Source organism: Pelophylax lessonae (genome assembly GCF_965119305.1).
Source record: "Pelophylax lessonae genome assembly, chromosome: 3".
NCBI classification, from domain to species: Eukaryota; Metazoa; Chordata; class Amphibia; order Anura; family Ranidae; genus Pelophylax; species Pelophylax lessonae.
This window is the reverse complement of record NC_138770.1, coordinates 106,578,192-106,600,284: the sequence shown is the minus strand read 5'-3', so window position 1 is coordinate 106,600,284 and position 22,093 is coordinate 106,578,192. Positions and strand designations below refer to the sequence as shown.

Genomic DNA, 22,093 nt, shown 5'->3' with positions numbered 1-22,093 from the left:
TTGGCCATATTCACTGTTACCGCTCTTCTGTCACTTGTAAACACAGAAGTCTGGCTTCTATGCTCGCTTCCCCAGGCAGCACCCACAGAACCTCCCCACACAGCGTGAAGGCCGGACAAGGAGGGACAGTTGCCGATGCATGGATGTGTTTATGGGCTTCAGAGACAGCATCCCATGTTGAATTAAGCATGCATGGCTGCACCCTTCCTCCTCTGGGTGCATGCCAAGGCACGGCCCTTAAGGCCCTTCAAAATCCTCAGCACCAAGCCCATGATGCTCTTAATCCGGCCCTGGTCCTCCTCCACCGCCGCTTCCACCTACACCGCCCATAGGTGTGCGCAGCCTATTGCATTAGGGTGTGCACCCCAAAGTTGAAATACACATGCATGTGTTTGCCTACATGTACATGGCCCGATACATTACTCTCCCTGCTAGCAAAGAGAAATAGAGCAGAGCAGGTCTGAGGGAGATCTTTCCCATCTCCTCACTGGCAAACAGAGCGATAATGCTATGTGCCCTAGGTGATTAGGGTGTGCCCAGGCACATCCGGCACACCCTGTGTGCACGCCTATGACACCGCCACATCCACCACCACCTCAACCTCCCTCCTACTCCATATGGGCCTCGTCCTTCAGAGATGAAGAACATTGTTTTATTTTTCTGTTTTTTTTTTTTTGTTGTTTTAAGTTATTTCCCTATCCACATTTGTTTGCAGAGCACTTGCCATGCTCTTAATTATGTTTTTCTGCCATTTGCAGCACTCTAGCCCTTTCCTTTCGTGTTTTAGAGCCATTTTAGTGCCTGAAAGTTCGGGTCCCCATTGACTTCAATGGGGTTCGGTGTCTGGGAAAAGTTCGGTAAAAGTCCGGCACACGGACCCGGACTTTTTTTTTAAAGTTCGGCCGAACCCGTCGAACACGGACATCTAGGTGTCCGCTCAACCCTACTAAAACCCCAATTGCTTGAAGCTTTCATAAATTCACCCGTCTCTAATGCCGTCTGAACTGTGTTCTGGTCTACTGTAGATATTACCATGTAGGAGGTGGATGTGCATACTGAGGGGTGTTTTATTAGAGAAATGAGCTTTCAATTATTGTGTGCAGAGGTAAAATGGGGTGTAAAAAGTTGGCTTTAGGCAAGTTGATAATTGCACTGAGGGATTGGAGGAGCATGGTAGAAGTGCTAGAAGATTGGTTGTACCCTACAACACCCTATGCAAAGACCTGTCACAAGCTCTGCAGGTTGAGCAATTATATTGGTAGTATACCCTGGCTCCTTGTGAGACCTGTTTTGCTTTTCTATAACCTTGGTATGGTGGAAGATTTTAACACATGGAGGAAACTCCAGCGAATATGAGGACACTGTGCTAATAACCTGGGATGCCAACAAAGCTAGTGCAAAACACATAACTATTGTGCTGGTTTTTGTTTACGTAACTAGACTCCTCTTTTACGGCAGTCCTATTAGTAACTTTGCAAGTCTGCAAATACCTTCCTGGATGGTCATAATTGACATGGAAACAGGTGGCCATCAATGATTTACTGTATACTGTATATAACATATATAAGTTCTTTTCATGATCCAGTTTCTCTACTAATACGTATCAGCCTTTAGCATATTATGTAATCATTCACCTTCATAGTTCATTTATTTCATCATTCATTTTACTTATAAACATGCATTTATCATTAATCTGAAGGGGCCTTTTGTCTCCATATAGGAACTTTCAACGACATTTCTACAAATCATTGACAGGTTTTCTTTCAGAAAAGATTAAACTCAGTCCACGATTATTATTCATATATTTACTGTAATTTCATTTTAACTACGAGGAATTGCACAGATCTCATGCTTCAGTGGAGGGGTTGTGAAGCCAACAGCGCCTGTGAGGTCCAGTTTTGTTCCAGGTGGAGCCTGAAAGGTGAAGTTTTGCAGCAGTGTTGTAAAGAAGAGGAACAGTTCCATTTTAGCCAGAGTCTCTCCAGCACAACTTCTCTTACCTTGAAAAAGAGATAAAGTATAAAACTATTATAAAACGAATGACTAAGGAAGAATATTGGCTTTTACAGCTGCAGGACATATATCTGTCCATCTCTGTGTCCCTCTAGGTCCCATTGCGAGACATGTAGTTTGTTTCACAACCCCGCATAAGCCATCTTTTTACCATTTGCAATGTAGGTGCATTGTGGAGTTTGTGTGTCACTTTGCTAGTGCCCAATGGGGTTTGCGCTCCCGAGCCGATATTTACGGAGCTTTTTCTGTCACCATACATCTTTGTGGTTCCACAAAACCTTGTACAAATTATTATGTGGTACATATAACTGGTAGAACAATCTATTTTTTGTCATGTTTGTTGGCCATAGACAAGACTATGTGAGAGTAAGGTACAGTTAAGCTGAATACCCAACACAATAGAAATCAGCTGACCTGTGACCGTAGCACAGCACATAAGTAGAAAGGGATCACCCAAAAAAGAGGGCATAGGGAAATTTTGTCAGGGGGATCTAATTGGTGGAATAATCAAGACTAGTGTTGAGCGAACACGGACTGTATTATTCGTGTTCGTACCGAATAATTGGATTTTTTGTACCCGAACACGGACACGGACACTTTACTGTATGTTCGGGTAAAAATCCGTGTTCGGTCGTTTTATTTCCGGGTTTTGCATGCTTTGGCGCTCTTTTCATGGCGGGCTTTCAACAGCCAATCAACAATCGTTTAACTGGTGTGCCTTAAGCCATCCCAGCCATGCCTGCAAATGTCTCAGTAGCTGTGATTGGCCGTCTGAAGCATGTGACCAAGTCTTTATAAGTTCGAGGCAGCCGCAGCGGCGTCATTATGCTGCTTAGATTCAGGGACAGAGCACACATCAACGTGCTGGCTGCTGATTAGGGAAAGATAGGCAGGAAAAAACCATTTGTGTCCGGATAGAATTGAGGGACAGGTCGGAGTGTTTAGGCAGGGCGAGTTGTAGGCATTTTAGGGATAGAGTCTGCTGAATTATAGGGTCAGTGTCTTCTACAAACTACAATCGATATTGCTGTGTGGGGGGTGGGGTGAATCTGCACTCAATCCTGATCTACGATCTCTTCTCAATCCTGTTAGGGACAGAGTCTGCTGAATTTTAGGGAAACTGTGTTCTACAAACTACAATCGATATTGCTGTGTGGTGTGGGATTGGAGATAGGCAGGTGTCAGTGATCCACATCCATTTTTCTGTGTGTGAGCTGCAGTGAACACAATCTTTTTGGGCTGCAGTGAACACAATCTTTTTGGGCTGCAGTGAACACAATCTTTTTGGGCTGCAGTGAACACAATCTTTTTGGGCTGCAGTGAACACAATCTTTTTGGGGTGCAGTGAACAAAATCTTTTTGGGGTGCAGTGAACACAATCCTTTTTGGTGTGCAGTGAACACAATCTTTGTGGGGTGCAGTGAACAAAATCCTTTGTGGGGTGCAGTGAACACAATCTTTTTGGGGTGCAGTGAACAAAATCCTTTTTGGGGTGCAGTGAACAACATCCTTTTTGGGGTGCAGTGAACACAATCTTTTTGGGGTGCAGTGAACAAAATCCTTTGTGGGGTGCAGTGAACACAATCTTTTTGGGGTGCAGTGAACACAATCTTTTTGGGGTGGAGTGAACAACATCCTTTTTGGGGTGCAGTGAACAAAATCCTTTTTGGGGTGCAGTGAACAAAATCATTTTTGGGGTGCAGTGAACACAATCTTTTTGGGGTGCAGTGAACACAATCTTTGTGGGGTGCAGTGAACACAATCTTTTTGGGGTGGAGTGAACAACATCCTTTTTGGGGTGCAGTGAACAACATCCTTTTTGGGGTGCAGTGAACACAATCTTTTTGGGGTGCAGTGAACACAATCTTTGTGGGGTGCAGTGAACACAATCTTTTTGGGGTGGAGTGAACAACATCCTTTTTGGGGTGCAGTGAACAACATCCTTTTTGGGGTGCAGTGAACACAATCTTTTTGGGGTGCAGTGAACACAATCTTTGTGGGGTACAGTGAACAGAATCTTTGTGGGGTGCAGTGAACACAATCTTTGGGGGGTACAGTGAACACAATCTTTGTGAGGTGCAGTGAACACAATCTTTGTGGGGTGCAGTGAACACAATCATTGTGGGGTGCAGTGAACTCAATCTTTGTGGGGTACAGTGAACACAATCTCATACTTCTGAAGGTTTGAGGGTGCTGCCTGTTCCATACTCCCCCTACTCCTCATCTAGCCTTTTAGGGGTACAAACAATAGTAATTGGGGCCTAGTGTGGTTGTGTACGTGTGATATACATACACTTTTTTGGGATCATATTTTCTATTCCGCTATTTAATCAAAAACCTTTGGGGATCAGTTAAATTGGGGGATAGTCTGTGTTGGTACGTGTGAGAGAGATCCACCTTTCCAAGTTGTTGGGGTTCATCTCATACTTCTGAAGGTTTGAGGGTGCTGCCTGTTCCATACTCCCCCTACTCCTCATCTAGCCTTTTAGGGGTACAAACAATAGTAATTGGGGCCTAGTGTGGTTGTGTACGTGTGATATACATACACTTTTTTGGGATCATATTTTCTATTCCGCTATTTAATCAAAAACCTTTGGGGATCAGTTAAATTGGGGGATAGTCTGTGTTGGTACGTGTGAGAGAGATCCACCTTTCCAAGTTGTTGGGGTTCATCTCATACTTCTGAAGGTTTGAGGGTGCTGCCTGTTCCATACTCCCCCTACTCCTAGCCTTTTAGGGGTACAAACAATAGTAATTGGGGCCTAGTGTGGTTGTGTACGTGTGATATACATACACTTTTTTGGGATCATATTTTCTATTCCGCTATTTAATCAAAAACCTTTGGGGATCAGTTAAATTGGGGGATAGTCTGTGTTGGTACGTGTGAGAGAGATCCACCTTTCCAAGTTGTTGGGGTTCATCTCATACTTCTGAAGGTTTGAGGGTGCTGCCTGTTCCATACTCCCCCTACTCCTAGCCTTTTAGGGGTACAAACAATAGTAATTGGGGCCTAGTGTGGTTGTGTACGTGTGATATACATACACTTTTTTTGGATCATATTTTCTATTCCGCTATTTAATCAAAAACCTTTGGGGATCAGTTAAATTGGGGGATAGTCTGTGTTGGTACGTGTGAGAGAGATCCACCTTTCCAAGTTGTTGGGGTTCATCTCATACTTCTGAAGGTTTGAGGGTGCTGCCTGTTCCATACTCCCCCTACTCCTAGCCTTTTAGGGGTACAAACAATAGTAATTGGGGCCTAGTGTGGTTGTGTACGTGTGATATACATACACTTTTTTGGGATCATATTTTCTATTCCGCTATTTAATCAAAAACCTTTGGGGATCAGTTAAATTGGGGGATAGTCTGTGTTGGTACGTGTGAGAGAGATCCACCTTTCCAAGTTGTTGGGGTTCATCTCATACTTCTGAAGGTTTGAGGGTGCTGCCTGTTCCATACTCCCCCTACTCCTAGCCTTTTAGGGGTACAAACAATAGTAATTGGGGCCTAGTGTGGTTGTGTACGTGTGATATACATACACTTTTTTTGGATCATATTTTCTATTCCGCTATTTAATCAAAAACCTTTGGGGATCAGTTAAATTGGGGGATAGTCTGTGTTGGTACGTGTGAGAGAGATCCACCTTTCCAAGTTGTTGGGGTTCATCTCATACTTCTGAAGGTTTGAGGGTGCTGCCTGTTCCATACTCCCCCTACTCCTCATCTAGCCTTTTAGGGGTACAAACAATAGTAATTGGGGCCCAGTGTGGTTGTGTACGTGTGATATACATACACTTTTTTGGGATCATATTTTCTATTCCGCTATTTAATCAAAAACCTTTGGGGATCAGTTAAATTGGGGGATAGTCTGTGTCGGTACGTGTGAGAGAGATCCACCTTTCCAAGTTGTTGGGGTTCATCTCATACTTCTGAAGGTTTGAGGGTGCTGCCTGTTCCATACCCCCCCTACTCCTCATCTAGCCTTTTAGGGGTACAAACAATAGTAATTGGGGCCTAGTGTGGTTGTGTACGTGCGAGATACATACACTTTTTTTGATCATATTTCCTATTCCGCTATTCAATAAAAACCTTTGAGGATCAATTGAATTGCGGGATAGTCTGTGTCGGTACGTGTGAGAGAGATCCACCTTTCCAAGTTGTTGGGGTTCATCTCATACTTCTGAAGGTTTGAGGGTGCTGCCTGTTCCATACTCCCCCTACTCCTCATCTAGCCTTTTAGGGGTACAAACAATAGTAATTGGGGCCTAGTGTGGTTGTGTACGTGTGATATACATACACTTTTTTTGGATCATATTTTCTATTCCGCTATTTAATCAAAAACCTTTGGGGATCAGTTAAATTGGGGGATAGTCTGTGTTGGTACGTGTGAGAGAGATCCACCTTTCCAAGTTGTTGGGGTTCATCTCATACTTCTGAAGGTTTGAGGGTGCTGCCTGTTCCATACTCCCCCTACTCCTCATCTAGCCTTTTAGGGGTACAAACAATAGTAATTGGGGCCCAGTGTGGTTGTGTACGTGTGATATACATACACTTTTTTGGGATCATATTTTCTATTCCGCTATTTAATCAAAAACCTTTGGGGATCAGTTAAATTGGGGGATAGTCTGTGTCGGTACGTGTGAGAGAGATCCACCTTTCCAAGTTGTTGGGGTTCATCTCATACTTCTGAAGGTTTGAGGGTGCTGCCTGTTCCATACCCCCCCTACTCCTCATCTAGCCTTTTAGGGGTACAAACAATAGTAATTGGGGCCTAGTGTGGTTGTGTACGTGTGATATACATACACTTTTTTTGGATCATATTTTCTATTCCGCTATTTAATCAAAAACCTTTAGGGATCAGTTAAATTGGGGGATAGTCTGTGTCGGTACGTGTGAGAGAGATCCACCTTTCCAAGTTGTTGGGGTTCATCTCATACTTCTGAAGGTTTGAGGGTGCTGCCTGTTCCATACCCCCCCTACTCCTCATCTAGCCTTTTAGGGGTACAAACAATAGTAATTGGGGCCTAGTGTGGTTGTGTACGTGCGAGATACATACACTTTTTTTGATCATATTTCCTATTCCGCTATTCAATAAAAACCTTTGAGGATCAATTGAATTGCGGGATAGTCTGTGTCGGTACGTGTGAGAGAGATCCACCTTTCCAAGTTGTTGGGGTTCATCTCATACTTCTGAAGGTTTGAGGGTGCTGCCTGTTCCATACTCCCCCTACTCCTCATCTAGCCTTTTAGGGGTACAAACAATAGTAATTGGGGCCCAGTGTGGTTGTGTACGTGTGATATACATACACTTTTTTGGGATCATATTTTCTATTCCGCTATTTAATCAAAAACCTTTGGGGATCAGTTAAATTGGGGGATAGTCTGTGTCGGTACGTGTGAGAGAGATCCACCTTTCCAAGTTGTTGGGGTTCATCTCATACTTCTGAAGGTTTGAGGGTGCTGCCTGTTCCATACCCCCCCTACTCCTCATCTAGCCTTTTAGGGGTACAAACAATAGTAATTGGGGCCTAGTGTGGTTGTGTACGTGTGATATACATACACTTTTTTGGGATCATATTTTCTATTCCGCTATTTAATCAAAAACCTTTGGGGATCAGTTAAATTGGGGGATAGTCTGTGTCGGTACGTGTGAGAGAGATCCACCTTTCCAAGTTGTTGGGGTTCATCTCATACTTCTGAAGGTTTGAGGGTGCTGCCTGTTCCATACCCCCCCTACTCCTCATCTAGCCTTTTAGGGGTACAAACAATAGTAATTGGGGCCTAGTGTGGTTGTGTACGTGCGAGATACATACACTTTTTTTGATCATATTTCCTATTCCGCTATTCAATAAAAACCTTTGAGGATCAATTGAATTGCGGGATAGTCTGTGTCGGTACGTGTGAGAGAGATCCACCTTTCCAAGTTGTTGGGGTTCATCTCATACTTCTGAAGGTTTGAGGGTGCTGCCTGTTCCATACTCCCCCTACTCCTCATCTAGCCTTTTAGGGGTACAAACAATAGTAATTGGGGCCCAGTGTGGTTGTGTACGTGTGATATACATACACTTTTTTTGGATCATATTTTCTATTCCGCTATTTAATTTAACTGGGCCTCCATGCGAGACCTGTGTGCCTTGTTGCGCTGTTTTGAGTACTCCACCAACATGGCCAGTGGCAATGACGCCGTTCTCAGCTTAACTATCCCACTTCTATGCCTCCTTGAAAAAACAATTCGGGCGATGATGGAAGAGGATGTGGCACAGGATGAGGAGGAGGAGGAGGATGAAGAGGTAACATTTCCAAGGCTTTCAGGGCAGTCATTCGCAAGGGGCTCCGAGGGTGGGTTCCTGCACACGCAAACGCCAGGGACGCAATTGTCCAGCAGGGGCACAGTTCTGGAGGATGAGGAGGATGAGGAGGAGGAGGAGCTGGAGGAGGAGATGGAACCATGTTCACAGCAGGGTGGCACCCAGGCCAGCTCATGGCCATCACTGGTGCGTGGCTGGGGGGATACAGAGGACACGGACGATACACCTCCCACAGAGGACAGCCTTTCGTTGCCTCTGGGCAGCCTGGCACACATGAGCGATTACATGCTGCAGTGTCTCCACAACGACCGCCGAGTTGCCCACATTCTAACTTGTGCTGATTACTGGGTGGCCACGCTGCTGGATCCCCGTTACAAGGACAACGTACCGTCCTTAATTCACTCACTGGAGCGCGATCGCAAGATGCGCGAGTACAAGCGCACGCTGGTAGACGCCATGCTGCTGGCATTCCCATCTGACAGCGGGGCCACAGTGGAAGCACAAGGCAGAGGAGGAGGAGGTCGCCAACGCAACCAGGGCACCGCCAGCACCTCAGAAGGCAGGGTTAGCATGGCCGAAATGTGGAAAAGCTTTGTCAGCACGCCACAACAAACAGCAGCACCAGCAGCTCAGATGGAACGTCTTAGCAGGAGGCAGCATTTTACCAACATGGTGGAGCAGTATGTGTGCACACGCCTACATGTAGTGAATGACGGGTCTGCCCCCTTCAACTTCTGGGTCTCCAAATTGGGCACATGGCTTGAGCTTGCCCTTTACGCCTTGGAGGTGCTGGCGTGCCCTGCAGCCAGTGTATTATCTGAACGGGTATTTAGCACGGCTGGGGGCGTTATAACAGACAAGCGCAGCCGCCTGTCCAGAGACAATGTGGACAAGCTCACGTTCATTAAAATGAACCAGGCATGGATCCCACGGGACTTTTCCGTACCTTATGCAGAATAGCAATGGATACCGACCTTACCCACCCATTGTTCCATTTTTGCTCTTTCTCACTCTTTTGGGGTGTACCCTCATTTAAAATTTTTGAAAAGAAGCAGTGTTGGCTACCTCGTCCTCCTCCTCAGGGCCAGATTAATGTAGGGGCTATTGGAGCTGCAGCTCCAGGCCCCTACCTTTTATATAGGCCCCGGGTTGGCCATATTCACTGTTACCGCTCTTCTGTCACTTGTAAACACAGAAGTCTGGCTTCTATGCTCGCTTCCCCAGGCAGCACCCTCAGAACCTCCCCACACAGCGTGAAGGCCGGACAAGGAGGGACAGTTGGCGATGCATGGATGTGTTTATGGGCTTCAGAGACAGCATCCCATGTTGAATTAGGCATGCATGGCTGCACCCTTCCTCCTCTGGGTGCATGGCAAGGCACGGCCCTTAAGGCCCTTCAAAATCCTCAGCACCAAGCCCATGATGCTGTTAATCCGGCCCTGGTCCTCCTCCACCGCCGCTTCCACCTACACCGCCCATAGGTGTGCGCAGCCTATTGCATTAAGGTGTGCACCCCAAAGTTGAAATACACATGCATGTGTTTGCCAGCAGGGAGAGTAATGTATCGGGGCCATGTACCTGTAGGCAAGGAGAAATAGAGCAGAGCAGGTCCCAGGGAGATCTTTCCCATCTCCTCACTGGCAATGCTATGTGCCCTAGGTGATTAGGGTGTGCCCAGGCACACCCAGCACACCCTGTGCGCACGCCTATGTCACCGCCACATCCACCACCACCTCAACCTCCCTCCTACTCCATATGGGCCTCGTCCTTCAGAGATGAAGAAGAACATTGTTTTATTTTTCTGTTTTTTTTTTGTTGTTTTAAGTTATTTCCCTATCCACATTTGTTTGCAGAGCACTTGCCATGCTCTTAATTACGTTTTGCTGCCATTTGCAGCACTCTAGCCCTTTCCTTTGGTGTTTTAGAGCCATTTTAGTGCCTTAAAGTTCGGGTCCCCATTGACTTCAATGGGGTTCGGTGTCCGGGAAAAGTTCGGTAAAAGTCCGGGACACGGACCCGGACTTTTTTTTAAAGTTCGGCCGAACCCGTCGAACACGGACATCTAGGTGTTCGCTCAACCCTAATCAAGACCCATGGCATGGCAAATAATCCAATGTCCCAAAACTGCCGGCACTATGGCAGGAATGAGAGCCTGACATAACAAAGTAACACTCATTTTTTGGGTGATTGATGGAAGATATATTTTACATTGCTTGTGAATATGTTTTTCACTGGGTATGAACAAAATTTGATTGAGTGATGGTATTACACTAGTCGAGTCTTTTTTTATTTTTTTTTATGTAGACCCCCTTAAAGGGGAATGGATCCTGGAAAGGCCAATACTGAGTGGAAGAGACATCTTGTGAGCTCTATTTGCCGATCATTTAATATGAGAGGCAATATGATCCGGCGAGTGAGATTGGATGTTGGGAGGAGGTTGAGCACATTTCTTGTAATGAATTTAAAGGTTGTTGATTCACAGAAAGTATTATATACACACAGGCAGGGCCGGACTGGGAATAAAAACCAGCCCTGGAAATAATTTCATACCAGCCCCATAGCATTATTATACCGGCCCAACAGCATAGCGTCATTATTTTCTTGATCATAAAAGGGAAAACCATGCATTTTAAAGCACATGTGAAGCATGTATTATATGTAGATAAGACAGATATAAAATCACATAGGGTTTTATATCTATATGTATATAGATACATTCATACTGTACATAAGAGCAAATTCCAGTTAAAAGTGGAGCAATTATCAAGAACAGTCCACTTATTGTGATGGTGATATATTACCAGAATAAAATATAATCAAAGTCTGCCTTTACATGAGGGTCCGCAGAGTTCCCCCTTGCACTGTAATGGTAAATTCTGCAGACTGATGTAAAGGGGAACCCCAGGAACTCTGGAAATGGGACCAGAGAGCACCTTCTGCAGAAAGAAGGGGGGTTACTGTATTCACTTCCCCCTTTCATCACTGACCCCTATTCAGACTGGTCTGGCGGAGCTGTCACTGACCTCTCAGGTGCACCGTGCAGGGCTCAGTCAGTTGGTTCCAGCTTGTTGGCTCTGGGTTTATCCTATAGTCTTCTCTCCACAGTCCACATACATCTTACGTCTCCCGTGACCCCCATCCTGGCGTCACTCCCACTCCTGACTCCTCTACACACTCCCCCTCAGAGACTGCAGACATGATAAAAGACAAGAGATGGTCATAGGCTGTGCGGATATGTTACAGGAGATGTCAGAGTTTGCAGACATGGCACAGGAGATGTCAGAGGTTGCAGACATGGCACAGGAGATGTCAGAGGTTGCAGACATGGTACAGGAGATGTCAGAGGCTGCAGACATGGTACAGGAGATGTCAGAGGCTGCGGAGGGGTCCAGTCTTACCCACCTATGGTGTAGAAAGGCGTGCTTCACCACCCCCGACCAAGATCAGTGCCCTTCTATAAAAATGACACCGCCCAGTGCCATTATGTCACTACTGGCCTTCCCCGGCATAGCTGCAGCCATATACTATACGGGTGCCACCAGGGCTGGAGGAAAGATTTTTGACACCCTAGGCAACCCCCCCAGCTAGGAAGCAGGGCCAAGAGGAGTGAGCTGGGTACGGGCCTCCTGTATGAGGCCCAGGCCCCATAAGTGCAGCAGGAGGGCCCAGGCAGTAGGAGGAATCAGATCATGGAAAAGGGGGGTGACTGGTGCGGCGAGAGGAAAATTACAGGAACCGATCCCCTGTATGGGTCTCCCTGCAGCAGCTGAAAGCTGGCTTTTCCTCCTCCCTCTCCTGCTGCTTTGGTTCTTGCAATTGCCCTCCTCTATACTGATCACCCCCTCCTGTCCATGATCAGATTCCCCCTTTTCCCTACTGCCCAGGCTCCCCTGTATGTCTCCCCCTTACTCGCAGCGCTGCTGGCTTCATCTTCTCTCCCTCCCACCTGTTTTCAGTTGCTGCAGAGGGAAGGGGGAACCACAGGAGATCTGTTCTAGTAAACCACTGTTGATGACCACTTTCCGCCTGCTGTCCTTTGTGCCCCTACAGCAGCTCTCACGCTTCTTCTCTTTTTTCTGCTGCCGGCTGCTGCAGGGTAGGGGAGAATAGCTTCAGGATAAAAAACAGGTCTGGTAGGCTATACAGGGCCCCATAATGTCTAACGGCAGCCCTGGTTGTAGTGGTGAGGAGGGTGATATCAGTGGCAGTGCTGAAGGGGGTGGGATAAGTGGCAGTGGATGTGGTGAGGGGGTGGGATCAGTGGCAGCAGTGGTGATGATGATGGTGGTGGTGAGGGGGGGGTTGGGATCAGTGGCAGCGGTGGTGGTAGTGGTGAGGGTGGTGGTGGTGGTGAGGGGGGTGGGATCAGTGGCAGTGGTGGTGAGGGGATAGGATCAGTGGCAGCGGTGGTGGTGAGGGGGGGTGGGATCGCTGGCAGCGGTGGTGGTGATGAGGGGGGTGGGATCAGTGGCAGCGGTGGTGAGGGGGTGGGATCAGTGGCAGCGGTGGTGGTGGTGAGGGGGGTGGGATCGGTGGCAGCGGTGGTGGTGGTGAGGGAGGTGGGATCGGTGGCGGTAATGAGGGGGTGGGAATGGTGTCAGCGGTGGTGGTGATGAGGGGGGTGGGATCGGTGGCAGCGGTGGTGGTGGTGAGGGGGTGGGATCGGTGGCAGCGGTGGTGGTGATGAGGGGGTGGGAATGGTGGCAGCGGTGGTGGTGGAATCAGTGGCAGCGGTGGTGAGGGGGGTGGAATCAGTGGCAGTGATGGTGGTAGTGATGAGGGGGGGTGGGATGAGTGGCAGCAGGGATGGTGGTGAGGGGGGGTGGGATCAGTGGCAGTGGTGGTGGTGAGGGGGGTGGGATCAGTGGCAGGGGTGGTGGTGGTGGGGGGGTTGGATCAGTGATGGTGGTGAGGGGAGTGGGATCAGTGGCAGCTATAGTGGTGAGGGGAGATTAGTGGCAGTGGGGATGGGGGGTGCCATCCTCCCCACCGCCACTGCTGCCCCCCCCCCATCCTATCAGGGATAAGATCTATGGGGGTGGTGAGATCAGCAGGGGGCAGTGGTGATGGAGGATAAGATCAATTGCACTGCTGATTACTGTACTTACTTTGTCAGTCGATTCAGCCTCAGTGCCTCTTCACACGTGCTGCCCTGCAGGGATGCTTCTTCTGACGTGTGGCAGCCGGGTCTCCCAGCAGAGAGCAGAGCTCCTCCTCCTCACTCTATTGGTCGTCAGCGTCAGCTGACTTTCTGCTTCCATCGGCACCTTCAGCTTCTCTCGCTGAAGCCTGAAGCAATGGGCGGAGCCGGAGACGAGAGGATAGGCGGTCTGCAGTGACACTGCTCACTCAGCCAGCCTCCCCTTAGCAGCGAGCAGACAACGGTGGCCAGGCCACTCCCCCAGTCACACAGCGGCGGAACGGAACTTGCGGGCGGGCGGTGTACTGAAACTATCGGCAGTACAGCGGCCGTGAATGGCGGGCGGGCGGCCGAAACTTGCGGGCGGGCAGGCCCTCTAGTGCTGCTGCTCTCAAAGCGGCCCCAGGGCAGTCGGCCTACCGGGAAATCTCCCGGTATCCCGGTAAGACAGTCCGGCCCTGCACACAGGTCAATTTAAGCTGGTGTGAAATATTATTTACACTTGCCAGGGGTGTTATTGGAGGTTGCATCTTAAATGGACACATTTTCACCAGCAGATGACATGGCTCCCCAAATCATCACGGACTGTGGAAAAAATTGCATTTCATTTGGAAATCAAGGTCCCAGAGTCTGGAGGAAGAGTGGAGAGGCACAGAATCCAAGTCGCATGAGGTCCAGTGTGAAGTTTCCACAGTCAGTGATGATTTGGGTAGTCATGTCACCTGCTGGTGTTGGTCCACTGTGTTTTATCAAGTCCAAAGTCAGCGCAGCTCTCTACCAGGAAACTCTAGAACACTTCATGCCACCCTCTGCTGACCAGCTTTATGAAGATACTGATTTCATTTTCCAGCAGAACTTGGCACCTGCCCACACTGCAAAAAGTACCAATACCTGGTTTAATGATCATGGTATCACTGTGCTTGATTAGCCAGCAAACTTGCCTGACCTAAACCTTATAGAGAATCTGTGGGGTATTGTCAAGAGGAAGATGAGAGACACCAGACCCAACAATGCAGAAGAGCTGAAAGCTGCTAACCTGGGCTTCCAAAACACCTCAGCAGTGCCACAGGCTGATCGCCTCCATGCCACGTTGCATTGATGCAGTAATTCATGCAAAAGGAGCCTTGACCAAGTATTATGTGCGTACTATACTGTACATGGGCATACTTTGCAGTAAGCCAACATTTCTGTCTTAAAAATCCTTTTATTTTTGTTTTTATTGGTCTTATGTAATATTCTAATTTTCTGAGATACAAAATTTTGGGTTTTCACTAGATGAATCAAAATAAAAAGAAAACAAATGCTTGAAATAAATCACCCTGTGTATAACGCATCTATATAAAATATATGAATTTCACTTTTTGAATTAAATTACTGAAATAAATTAACTTTTTGATAATATTCAATTTTTTTTAGATGAACCTGTATATACTGTATATACATTTAGGGTGATTGCTTTATCATTTTTTTACTCAGTGCTACCTCATATCTATTTCTTTTTTTTATGTAGATGTGATATATAAAATGGCAATATATCACTTTTGGTTAGACTGACCTATTACATTTTGGCCTATCTTTTTATCTGTGAAAACTGGGCAGAATAAAATAACTAACTGTGGCACCATTTGTAATTTTGCATTGGGGATCTCTGCTGACTAGTGATGGGCCGAACACCCCCCTGTTCGGTTCGCACCAGAACATCTCGAACAGGGAAAAAGTTCTAGCGAACATACAAACTCTATTAAAGTCTATGGGACACGAACATGAAACAAAAAGTCCTAATTTTAAAGGCTTATATGCAAGTTATTGCCATAAAAAGTGTATGGGGACCTGGGTACTGCCCTGGGGGATTGTATGAATGCTAAAATAATTGTTTTAAAACAATCTTTTTAACAGGAGCAGTGATTTTAATAATGCTTAAAGTGAAACAATAAAAATGAAAAATTCCTAAATATTGTGCCTGGGGGATACCCCTAATGTGCCTGTAAAGTGGCGCATTTGTACGATGTATGTATCCTGCTGCAGCAATACTGACATTTCTAAAGGAAAAATGTCATTTAAACTTGCTTACGGCTGTAATTTATTGTCAGCTCCCAGCAATACAGATAAAATTAAAAATGAAAAAAATGGCAAACGCCAAAATCCATACCAGACCCTTAGCCGAGCAAGCAGCCTAGCTGGCCAGGATGGGGGGGGGGGGCAAGCAAGCACCCCCCTCCTGAATCATACCAGGCCACTTGCCCTCAACACGGGGAGGGTGCTTTGGGGTGCCCCCCAAAGCACTGTGTCCCCATGTTGATGGGGGACAAGGGCCTCTTCCGGACAACCCAGGGCTGTGGTTGTCGGGGTCTGTGGGTGGGGGGCTTATCAGAATCTGAAAGCCCCCTTTAACAAAAGGGCCCCCAGATCCCGCCCCCTATGTGAATGAATATCGGGTACTTCGAACCCCTACCCATTCACCAAAAAAGTGTACAAAAAAATAAACACAAAAGCCAGTTTTTGACAAGTCCTTTATTAATAAAATAAACATGAAAAAATAGTGTCCGCCGATGTAAATCTATCGTCAACCATGTCGCCCACCGCACCTGAAAAAATAGAAAAAAAAAAAGACACTCCCGCCTCTTCACACGCCTCCCGGCTATTTAGCCGCTTGAGCCATCACAGCTCTTTTATAGGAAAGGGAAGGGGACACCTGGTTACATCAAGCCCATCCCTACTGCTGACCCTGTTTTGGTCACAGCCACAGAGGAAGCCTTGATACATTTATGGCCATCTAGAGTTTCCCTCCTTGATATACTCACCTGCAGAAAATGGTATAAAAGCTTCCTTATTAACAAAATTTCCCTCTGAATCCAAAAAATGTTGAGGATAAAACTCTTCTGGTTTCTGAAAGTGCTCTTTGTCTTGTAGGACAGAATACAGTAATGGAATCACTTGGGTTCCCTGCAAAGAATATATGAGAGACATTTGGATAAGTATCAATTATTTGTTGATGGATGTGTTCAAGGTGCGCTCTAAACAAAACTAAAAATGATGTACTGAAATGCATTCTGAAAGCTCAGGCTACCAACTTAGTCCTTCAATCTTACTATCCAGACATTGATTCAGTGGGCAGTAGGGGGAATGCAATACTAATTTCTCAAAAAATCAAAAATCTGCAACAAAACATTACGATTTAAAGTGGTTGTAAACCCTTACATATACCCAGAGAACTGACAAGCCCCAGGTTGCACCCTATCTCACAGTATTCACCCACTACCACATCCTCCTAATGAGGTGAGTTCTATCCTTGTTTTTGGTTTGGTTTTTTGTGTTGCCTTACATATTCCTGGTTTGGAAAAGTTGCATGCTCTCCTCCTGCTTCCTGAAGAAGCATCTGAGACTGTGAAACGCGTGGAGGATGACGCTTTTTCTGGAGATAATGTTTCCCTATATTTTGTTACAGTGATATTTACACTCTGGGATCTTACATATCCACAAAGGGAAATTATAATCTGTAATATGAGGTGCTGCATCATCTATTTTATTTGTATACATTGATATAGGTTTTTTTTTATTTGTTAATACACTTTTGTAATAAAAATTGTCTTTTTTATATAAACGAGTGTATTGTTTCCATGGGGTACCAAGAAAGTCTGGGATTAAGTAAATTGAGAGAGAAGATCTTTCTGAACAGGGGTCTTTACTGGGGATGGTCTTTACCGGGGGTAGTGGTTTTGTACTTCCGGTGTTAGGCTGGAAGGGGGACTGTTATGAAGAGGAGAATCTTTATTGGGGGTGTTAGGCTACGAGGGGGGATATACTGGGGAGAGTTGTCTGTACTTGGGGTTACGCTGGGATGGGGGCTGTACTAAGAATAGGGGTCTGGACTGGGGGTACTAAGCTGGGGAGGAGGGGGTGTGCTGGAGAGAAGGATGTGGAAGTGGGATAGGGAAGGGCACTGTACTTTGTGGGTGGATTGGGAGGGGGGATTTGGAACTGTTGGCGGTGATCTGTACTGTGGGGGACAAAGTCTTGAGGGGAGGGGTTTGTACTGGGAGGAGGGGGTCATTTTGGTTGTATTCAGCACAATGGCTTGTGTGCTTTGCACCCCTAACCCCTGCACTTTGTGTGATAGACATTCCTGTCCTCTGCATTCCTGAGCCCTGCATTCTCTGTGGTAAACACATCTGACCCATGCACTCTCTGTGTTATGCACCCCTATGCCCTGCACTCTGTGTGTTATCCTTTCCTGAGCTCTGTATCTTCTGAATTCTATGTGTGTTTCAGGAGTGCATAACACAATTTGCATACACTGCCTTGTTCCTGCAAGTCATTTTTTTGGGTGGGCCCTGGTTGTCATATAAAAATATATAGTGGTAGTATGGCGCTCATAGATAATGCAGGGAAATGACAGTAACAATACAGGGTGGAATGGTATGTCCTAGGTGGATAACCAGGACAATATCAGCGTGTTGCTAATCAGCTGTAATGACGCTTGCACAAGGTGGGGATTATAAGTCCGTGTGCAAGTCTCTGAGGGTGAAAGGGGAGATAAATGACCTGGAGTCCAATAAAGGATAAGCAGACACAGGGTTGATCCAGGGATGGATGGATGGATGGGTCACAAGGCACTCAGGGCTGCTGTCCAAAAGAGTGAAGTCGACTCTGAGCAGTAGATAAAGAGAAGAGGGAAGCGCCTCTTGAGTGTGGTAAAAACAAATTTAATTACAGAACAGTGAAGTAACTTACATATTAGTAAGCAGATGAGTGCATGACGCTCCGAGGGCGGCTGCTGGAGATGGCATTGAAGTGTCCAGGCGTAGGCTTGAAGTCCGGGAACTGAAGGAGACCCGTTCTGGCTTTCCGGATATGCCTTGCAGCGATGGAGACTTGTGCGGCGGCCGACGGGAAGAGGAAACATTATATATATATATATATATATATATATATATATATATATATATATATATATATATATATATAAATGATAAAAATAAAATAATGAACAGATGAGCAACATTAAGAACTGGCCAGATTTATGTTGGAAGTGTAACCACTAATGCCATAATATAGGGGACATGGAAATATAAGGGGGGGGGGCGCATAGGGGCTCAGGGGGGGGGAGGGGGGGAGGGAAAAGGGGGGGAAGGAGAAAAATAAAAACAAAAGGAAAAAGAGAAACAAGGGGAAGGAGGAGGAAAAAAGGAGGGGGAAAGGGGGGGGGGAAGAGAAGAATGGAAGCAGATAGGGTGGTGGGGGGTGTTAGATATTATATACTTACTGGGGGGTCCAGTTGTTATGAGCGATGTGTTGGACAATGAGGAAGTGCCTGGAATAATAACAACATATGTAAGTTGGGAGAGATATATGGGTGGGTGGGTGGGTGGGGGAAAGGGGGGAAGAGGGAAATAGGATTTACAGAATGGTGTTAACTCATTGGGGCTGAGGCTGTCTAGGGTGTATATCCAGAACATTTCCCTCTCACAGAGTAGGGAGAAACGTTCTGTGTCTGGTAAATCCCTAGGAATGGGTTCCAGGATCCAAACCTGTAGACCTGTAGTAGATTTTTGGTGGGCCTCCAGGAAATGATGGGGGACACTATGTTGGTCGCAACCAGTTTCAATGAAGCGTCGGTATTCCCCAAAGCGCTGTCTTAGGGGCCAGATGGTGCGACCGACATAAAGAAGTGGACATGGACAGGTCAGGCAATAAACCACGTGGTCTGTGGAGCAGTTGTGAAAGTCATTGAAGGTATATGTTTTGCCTCTGTGGCTAAAGGATTTCTGGCCATGATGGACAAATTTGCAAGTTTTGCATAAGGTTTTTTTTACATTGAAACATCCCCTTGAGGGGTGCAAGGCAAAGGGGGTTGGGCCTAGGATTTTTAAGTTTACCGGGGGATATTTTGTTTTTAAGGGAGGGGGCCCTCCGGTAAGTAATACGAGGTTTGTCAGGGATATTAACAGACAAATGGGGATCTTGCTTTAGGATGCCCCAATGTTTTGAAAAGATGCTTTCCATCTTTTTATGGCGGGCATGAAACCTAGTAATGAACCGGGTAGTGGAATCAGATGTGGGGTTATCTTTCTGATAAACCTCCCAAAAAAGCAAAGTGTTATAAGCTGAATCAATGAGTGTATTGGGGTAACCTTTATCCAAGAATTTCTGTTTAAGGTGGTTGCTCTGGGTTGTGTAGTCTGAAACTTTTGTACAGTTTTGCCGTAAACGGCAGAACTGACCCTTGGGGATGTTTTTGACCTATAACGGATGATGACAACTGTCGTAGTGTAAATATGAATTACCGGCAGTGGGTTTTGAATAATTGCGGGAGATGATGGTGCCACCATCATGGCCGAGTTCTAAATCTAGAAAAGGTAATAAATCTTGATGCCAAGCGGAAGTAAATGATAGGCCAAAGGGATTATTGTTGCAATGTTGGACAAATTCTTGTATGATATTAGATGGGCCGTCCCAGATGATAATGAGATCGTCGATGTACCGCCCATAAAAAATAAGGTGTTGAGTGAATGGGTTATTGTACCAAATGTGTGCTTCTTCCCAGAAGCCCATAGTGAGATTGGCATAGGAGGGGGCAAAATTTGCCCCCATAGCTGTGCCTGTAGTCTGACGGTAGTATGTATCTTGAAAAAGGAAATAGTTGTGGGTGAGACAAAAATGTATGGCTTGTGAAATAAAGAGGGCTTGATCAGGGTTAATCATATTGTTGTTGGTTAGGAAATATTCGGTGGCTTTTAGTCCTACATCGTGGGGAATGGACGTATATAGAGAATTTATGTCAAGAGAGAGCCATAAGTACTGCTCTTCCCAAGTGTATGGGCCCAACATCTCCATAAGGTGGGCTGAGTCTCGGATGTATGATGGAAGGGCTTGGGCAAGGGGTTGGAGGAAGGTGTCTACATATTGGGAAAGGCCACATGCACTCTCTGTGTTATGCACCCCTATGCCCTGCACTCTGTGTGTTATCCTTTCCTGAGCTATGTATCCTCTGTGTTATGCACTCCTGAAACACACACAGAATTCAATTTGCATACACTGCCTTGTTCATGCAAGTAATTTTTTTGGGTGGGCCCTGGTTGTCATATAAGCTAGGTACACCAATGTAAGATTCATATCCTGTTTAATGCCAATCGAATAACTATCTTTTTTTAAGTAACTTTTTTATTTAATACATTTTTTTACTGTTGTAATTGTCTAATTAGGAATATCTTGTATTGAATTCTGAAAATATTTTTCTTGCACAATTTTTTCTTTTCTATCATTAAACGATATTTCCAAATCGTACAAACACGTAAAGAATCCTTGGCTTCCTGGGGGCTACTATATTTAAACTCTGTACATTCCTGTCTGGGTGTGACAACAAGTATCGCAGACATTGATTAGGCCTCGTGCACAAAGGGCTTTGCCCTAGGTTCACATATCTGCATTTTGTGCAGGCTGCGTTTGCCCAGGCACGGCAGCCCATTCAAATGAATGGCCTGCCATGCCTGTATTTCCCGGAAAAAAAAAAAAGTGTAAAATGTTCTGTTTTGATCATGCAATTTCCCTATGATTCCCGCAGTGCGATTTTACATGCGTTGGGGTACCATTCAGATTGAATGGCAGCCCTGCGCGTTTTCCACAAAGCAGCGCATTTTCCTACAGCCACATGCAGAGATGTCTACCCAGGGTTAAAAAAGCTGCTTTTACAAGTGTTTGAAATTTTTTCAGTTTGTAAAAGCACCTCTGTGTTAGCCTATGGTGCCCTTCATACATAAATGTTTACAGGCTTCTAAGGAAAAAAAAACATCACCAGCTCATTCAGGAAAGAAATTTTAAGCAGAACAATTTGCTAGGCATGTTTAACCACTTGCCGACCGCTCACCGCAGATATACTATGGAAGTCTGGCTCGGCTGTGCGAACAGCCATACCTGTACAGCGGTTCATGGAAGTGCTCTTAGAGCGCCCGCCCCCATTAGGAAGCGGGGAAGCTGATCCACGGGATCAGCGTAAGCGATTGCTGCCGGGCACCCACGATCGCTCCGCGCTGAGAGAGAACGACGGTCTGCTGTTGTAAACACAGCTTGCCATTGTTCTCTCTGGAATGAACACAGAGCTCCTGTGATCCTGCTATTTAGGACCACAGGTCTCTGTGTTGATTCCAGAAGTACTTCCCCATACAGTTAGACAACACTCCCCTAGGCTCACACTTTGATTACCCTTGGGTTAACCCCTTCCCTGCCAGTGTCATTATTACAGTAACAGTGCATATTTTTAGCACTGATTACTGTAGTAATGTCACTGGTCCCCCCAAAAGTGTCAAAAATGTCAGTTAGGGGTCTGATCTGTTTGCCGTAAGGTTGCAGTACTGCTAAAAATCGCAGATTGTCGCAATTATTAGTTAAAAAAAAAAATAAAAATGACAAATCTTTCCCCTAGATGCCAACACGTTTACGCAAACCAATCAAAATACGATTATTGGGAATTATTTTTACCAAAAATATGTAGCAGAATACAAATTGGCCTAAAAGGATGAAAAAACTTGATTTTTAAATTTTTTTGGGGAATGATATATAGCAGAATATGATTTTTTTTTTTTTTTTCAGAATTGTTGTTGTTTTTTTGTTTATAGCGTAAAAAAAAAGAAAAAAAAA

General features: G+C 45.9%; 1 protein-coding gene across 1 annotated transcript in view; it reads right to left on the bottom strand.

The window, feature by feature from the left end:
- Positions 1 to 1,764: 1,764 nt before the first annotated feature.
- LOC309549029 (cytochrome P450 2K4-like) overlaps positions 1,765 to 22,093 on the bottom strand; it is a 127,284-nt gene continuing 106,955 nt past the window's right edge. The window contains exons 9-10 of the mRNA XM_082248970.1: positions 16,261 to 16,402; positions 1,765 to 2,000 (exon numbers count right to left, since the gene is read on the bottom strand). Of these exons, the coding sequence (XP_082105096.1) occupies positions 1,822 to 2,000; positions 16,261 to 16,402 (321 nt within the window). The 3' untranslated portion in view covers positions 1,765 to 1,821. The remainder of the gene's footprint in view (positions 2,001 to 16,260; positions 16,403 to 22,093) is intronic.